The sequence below is a fragment of the Conger conger genome, chromosome 16, assembly GCF_963514075.1.
Source record: "Conger conger chromosome 16, fConCon1.1, whole genome shotgun sequence".
Lineage (NCBI taxonomy): Eukaryota > Metazoa > Chordata > Actinopteri > Anguilliformes > Congridae > Conger > Conger conger.
Genome location: NC_083775.1, coordinates 30,256,241 through 30,262,240, shown reverse-complemented (window position 1 = coordinate 30,262,240; position 6,000 = coordinate 30,256,241). Strand labels below are relative to the sequence as shown.

At 40.9% G+C, this 6,000-nt stretch overlaps 1 protein-coding gene across 3 annotated transcripts in view; it reads left to right on the top strand.

The window, feature by feature from the left end:
- The first annotated feature begins 976 nt into the window (after window positions 1-976).
- The window catches only part of LOC133115128 (SH3 and cysteine-rich domain-containing protein 2-like), a 32,849-nt gene continuing 27,825 nt past the window's right edge, over window positions 977-6,000 (top strand). For 2 of the 3 annotated variants that reach the window (XM_061224872.1, XM_061224873.1), the window contains exon 1: window positions 977-1,643. In XM_061224872.1, the coding sequence (XP_061080856.1) occupies window positions 1,554-1,643 (90 nt within the window). In that variant the 5' untranslated portion in view covers window positions 977-1,553. The remainder of the gene's footprint in view (window positions 1,644-6,000) is intronic. The other variant, XM_061224875.1, reaches the window with a different exon arrangement.

Sequence of the window (6,000 nt, the reverse complement as noted above, 5' to 3'; positions counted from 1 at the left end):
ATCTGAGTGCGTCTGTGTTGTAGTTTAATTTAGCAAATGCTGTTTATAAACTCTACTCTAGCTTCTGAGGGCTGTTGTTTTGAACCTTTTTAATTTAAAATAAAATAAAAACTCCCTGGGGCTGGGAGAAGCCCTCTTGGGAAAATGAGGGGCAGTGTTTTCTCTGGAAGAAATTATTCAAAATAATTTGATTATGACTATTATTGACTGATACAACCGTTGGAGATCTGAGACATCGAATCTAATGAAAGTGCAGACGAATAACAACAGTCAAATAAGCTGTCATCTGTTATGAAAGACACAGAGGCAGAACCGTCATTAATAAATAAATAAATAAATAAATAAATAAATCCTCCGTCCGTGTCGCTTGCAACAGGAAATTAGTCAAACAGGTAAATACGTTTTTTTTTTTTGTTTTTTTTTACAATTATTACCACTCACCAGTTCTGGACATCTATATTGACTCATGTTTGAGCTCTGCCTCTTTTCCCTGCTAAAATCGATGGCGTCAATGCCGCGTGACAGAGTCATCCGAACGCACATTTCCTCTTTTTTAGTAGCATGAAATTTGGGACCTTTTTCGTTCAAATAATTTAAATATTCAATTTAGTAGTCGATGTGCCATTAAAGAAACTCTTTTCTATAACTCTCTTGTATATTCATTATTTATACAGTTTATATTATTATTTCAATTATTGTTTCTATAATTTCTATAAATATAATCTCTAATATAATAATATTCTTTTTTCTACCTCTGCTTGTTCTTTCCCGTTGGCATTTTTACAATTGTTAACTGTAGACTTAGATTGTATACAGACATTTCGTAAAATAGCGTGTATAAGAAAAAAAAAAATGCACATGTCACTGAAAGTGTAGGCTACTAGAAAAAAACAACTGTGTGACTGCATACCGTCTTCTCGCCTGCACCAGTCTCTGTTTTTCTCTACGTCAGCAATGGCAGCCGGGGAGGGGGGGGAAGAGGCAGGCAGTTCACCAATCACTCGCCAATGCGTAAACTGCGTTACGGGGGGCTCTCGCTTAAATCAACCGCGAAGGTGCGTGTTTGGATACAGGTATACACGGTGTGGCCACTACAGCGCAACACTTTCATGGGAGATAGGACGGAAGCGCGTGACGCGTAATCGTCCCGACATGCCACAACAGAGCTGGTGTTCGTGAAAGAAATTACCTGGACTGTGGAGACTTTTTGGAATTATTACAATTATTCGACCCAGTGTGTTATCGAGATTATTGCACGCCTGTTACAACATATGCATTTGGATTACAGTGGCTAACTTGCAATTCCAATGCTGAGAAGCGCGCAAGAAATCACGTCTTGAAAGGGGGAAAACTTGCGGATAAAACACAAGCGCTGAGTACATCATAAACCGAAATAGTCCGAATACAGTGCATATGTTTTAAACGTCAAGTGTAGTCTGTGTGGATTTTACTGAGGGAATACAAATACAACATCACAGAACCATCGACCCCTCTCTTGGTCAGTGCGTTAAATTAACATCCGAGAATAAAACTGTCCTAGGATAAAACGGACGATGACGGAAAACAGTGAAAAAGAGAATGAACCACAGAACCAAGACCTGGAGAACTCACAGAGCACGGTGTCCATACAGCCCGTATCTAAGGTAAGGTGAAGATCCTACTCGTCTACTGTAGCACCTGGTCCTGGAAGGGTCACGGCAACAAAGCTAGTGATCCAAACCACGGGCACTGCTTGCTAGCAGTAACGGAATGGGATAGTAGCGCACTTGTAGGCTATACCACTACAACATTAGGGCAATGCAATTTTGTTATGTATTTGGAAAAGAATTGTGTAATTGTGCTTTAAGTCTGGCTATATTGTTGGCTCAACAGGAGTACCATTCATTAATACGGATTCAAACTGCATTTATCTGTAACAAGTGCTGAGATCATCGCGGTTATTCGTGGCAAGACCTGTTCAATGAAGCAGTGATTACCGCACCTGTTCAATGAAGCAGATTGCAAAAAAACGTATATAAAGTAAAACATGTTTCATCAAGAAGGAGCTTAAAGTCATCCGGAAAATAAAGTAATGAGGGCAAGCACGTTGTCTTGCTTCTTTCGAAATTGCATTTGTATTCTGAGAGTGAAGCTTATTCCACAAGAAGTAATTATCGAAATTACATTTTTGTTTCTGTTAATTATCTTGGACTGTCATGCCAGGATGGTATTAGCTGAATAATTATTCATTAGTATTGACTTGTTTTCGTCGCTCCTCTGTCTCTTGTTTATTGATATGAATCTGCAATGGCAATTTGGCTGGGCTATATTGGCCATTGTGTGTGCTTGCGCGTGTATATATGCAGGACAGGTATATGCTTCTTAAGTAACTTATTCATAATCTAAATTGTGTCTGAGTCATGTTATAGCCAATGTATGTCTCTATAGACTATCAAGGGTTGGTAACGTAAGTAATTGCAGCGTTCTCTTCACGCATTCCGCATAATGCTTAATCCGTGCGACCTTTAATGAAACCCCAATGTCACTTCTCACGGCCTCTCCTAACCTGCGATGTAGCGGCCTTTTGATTGTAGACTTGAAAAATACAAAAAAAACAACTGGATATGATCATGTGATTAACTCGCGACCTGTCTGTCACCCGCTACATGGACTCGCGAGAGAGAATAGAAAAATTGCACCGTCTGCAACAAAGACCCAAGGCGATAAAAATCTAGAAAAAAAGTATGGAAGGGGGTGCGGGGTATGAAATGAATAAGGCCCCCAAAAGGTCAGACCGACGAACACAGACCATGCCGCGCTCATCGTCCTGTGTGACTGAGGGGGAAAAAGTGCTTAATTTTCTGACCATAATTTGCAAATGAGCACTCAGTGCAGAGAGGAGCTTACTGTATCTGTGTCATTGGAAGCGCTACTAAAAATCTAGGACGTAAGGTCTGTTTCAGTTTAATGCCTGGGGATTGGCCACTTCCAACTGTGCTGTGAAAAGCTGTGAAATTGATATTCAAACAAGAAAAACAAGAAATTAAAAGCTGCTTTAATTTCGGTCTGGCCTTTTCATTTTTTTGGCTTGCAAGAAACAAGAGCCTGGTGACAATTCCAGCTGAGATTGGCTGGGATTCTAAGATGGTTTAAGATGTGTTTTCAACACTCTTAGTTGGTCATAGCTTCTCTGTGGCTGGTAAAAGCTGGTCTCTGGCCCATCAAAGCTGGTTAAACTGGTAAAGTAAGCTTGAAATACCAGCTACCAGCTGTTTGAAAACCTAGCTTGAGCTGTTTTTTTTCAGCAGGGTATGATACAAAAACATGGCAACACCCTGCTTATTAATGTAGTTTGAAATATTTTATACAAATCAAACCACCAGGCTCTATTCTCAAAGAAAAAAGTGTTGTGTTCATGTTCCCCCAGTACTTCTTCTTGGTCTTCTGAGAATACGAGCATGCTTGCAAGTAGCAAGGCTGTTTGGCACTGAAACACGATGAAATTTTCATGTACATATTACCATGTACATTGCTTTACCATTTCACAGACACCGCTATCCTCATATCCTCATATGCAAGAGCGGCCTGTAGCATAGTGGTCAACGTATGTTACTGGGACCTGCAAGGTCATTGGTTCAATCCCCGGTGTAGCCGCAGTAAGGTCCTTCGCATTGCTCCACGGGAGGATTGTCTCTTGCTTAGTCTAATCAATATTAGGATTGTCTCTTGCTTAGTCTAATCAACATTGCTCTGGATAAGAGTGTCTGCCATATGCCTGTAATTTAATGTGTACTTTTTGTGTCATATTCTTTTGATCTCGCCTACTTTTGATCTCAATTCTGCAAAAGTATAACGTATACAGCAAAAAGAACGAATATAATTCTACCGTTACCATACTTTTAGAGGGCACTGTATTATCAGACCCGAAATGACGCGGAGTGAAAGCTTTGTGAGCTCAGGTTACAGAATTGTCCTCGTGCTTGTTAGCAAAAATGCTAGTAAGCTAACAACTGTTGCCAATGGAGGTCTGACTGGTGCTGGCTTTCTGGGAAGCTCAGGGTGGTGATAAACAGTTTACAATCCAGAACACTTGGAGTGCCAGGACTGCTTCCAAAGACCTTGCACAGTCAGGATCCTTCTAAGAATAGGTCGAGGTTGAAACAGGGGTGCAAGGAGAAACGCTAGGATCTGGGTAACATGAAGGGGTATAATCGCTTATGGAAATATAATATACTGCACTATGTTGCAGATAGTATATGAATGCTGATAGTGTAGCATAATGGTTGGGGAACTGGGCCCATTTACACATTATTGCCACTTTTAAAATACTACAATATGTGAAAGTGGCAATATTGTGTAGATTTTCCCATATATTCTGAAGTGTCATGTCCCCACAAACTTTAAGGAAAGCTGGAATATCCCCACCAATATTTAGGTTTATTCATCTAAAATGAGGTATGTTGAGTTTGCGGTTTCACAATTAACTGAGCTTAAACATGTTACGGTTTGCAAACTGTAAGAATTTCCGAAGCTAGAGTAAGCCACAGTATTCAGCATTCCGTTCAACATTGCCGTGTTAAAACTCCTCTCGCGCCTCGCCAGTGAGTCACGTTCTGTCTGTGTGGTGTGCCTGGTTGGCTCGTGGCTTGTTTGTTCATGAGTGCCAAAGTTAGCGTACAGAGGAGCCTGTGAACATGACAGCGCATGATTTGCACTGAGAGATATGACTTATTAGCAGCTGGCAAAGTTTGATACAGTACCCTCTTCTCTGAGATAACTCTCGCTAGAATTACATGGATATGAACAAAGTGGTTACAATGGTCTGTCAAGCTAAAACCGCGAACGTTAGCTACACATTTATGCTGTGCAATAGGCTACATTGGCAAAGCTATATCCTGACTGTGATATGTAAATGTCTTTGATGGCTCAAGTGTAGGCTCATGTGTCTTAAAAGGAGATACGACTGCATGGGTTTATGAAAGCACAAAATTGTTCACATATCTACTAGTTCAGGCTCCTCCTGCCACAGAGTTTTCCAAAATTATGTATTTACATTTGTACATGGCTATGTTACTGTAAGCCTACATCTAATTAGTCTAATTAATTTGTCTGAATAATCACACTGACTCAGACATGACAGGCTGTGGGAAGCTTGACAGAGACATCAGCAGTTATTGGCTCATCATTGAACGTTTCTTTACTTTCATTTCTATTGTTATATTATGTAAGCTCTAATTAGTTGGCTAACATTATCTAGCTTGCTATGTCAACCCTGATGAATGAATAAGATGTTAACATTCAGAATACAACATTTGCAATATAACCAAGGCCCAGTTCTGCATTGCTTGTATTGTTGGTGCCTGTGACATATCTCTCCCTGCAGTTGAAATGATAATATCTGTTTCCATAACCTTAGCAGCCCCCCCCTTCCCACCATCCAAACACAGCCAAGCCCACCCATGCTTCCCTACAAACTTTAAAACCAAACCTGCACCCTTGGCGTTGCTATATATCTTCTCCGATCTTGATAATATTCCATTCCAGTACATACAATCCGGTATGTTCCATATTTGTGATGGATGTGGTTACACGGAGGACAAAAAAGGTGAGGAGGGAGTGAAAAAGTGCAAGAGAAGGATTATAATCTGGCTGCATCTCACAAGTAGACATTACATTACATTACATTATTGGCATTTGGCAGACGCTCTTATCCAGAGCGACGTACAACAAACCAAGGCAGAAGTACTAAGGGGGTTGAAAGTTCCTTTGAAAGCATTCTAAACATTGAGAAAACAAGGACACAGCACCCCAGTTTGTGTGGGAATACTGCAGACATGACCCCTGATTTACCTGCTGTCCCCTGTCCCCCAAGGCCACAAAACACACACACACACGCGCACACACGCATACACACACATACAGTACACACACGCATGCACGTACGTACACTCGCATAAATGCTCACACACACCAAAGAGCACGCATACGCCCTCAGAGTCTTACTCTCTATCCAAGAGCTGT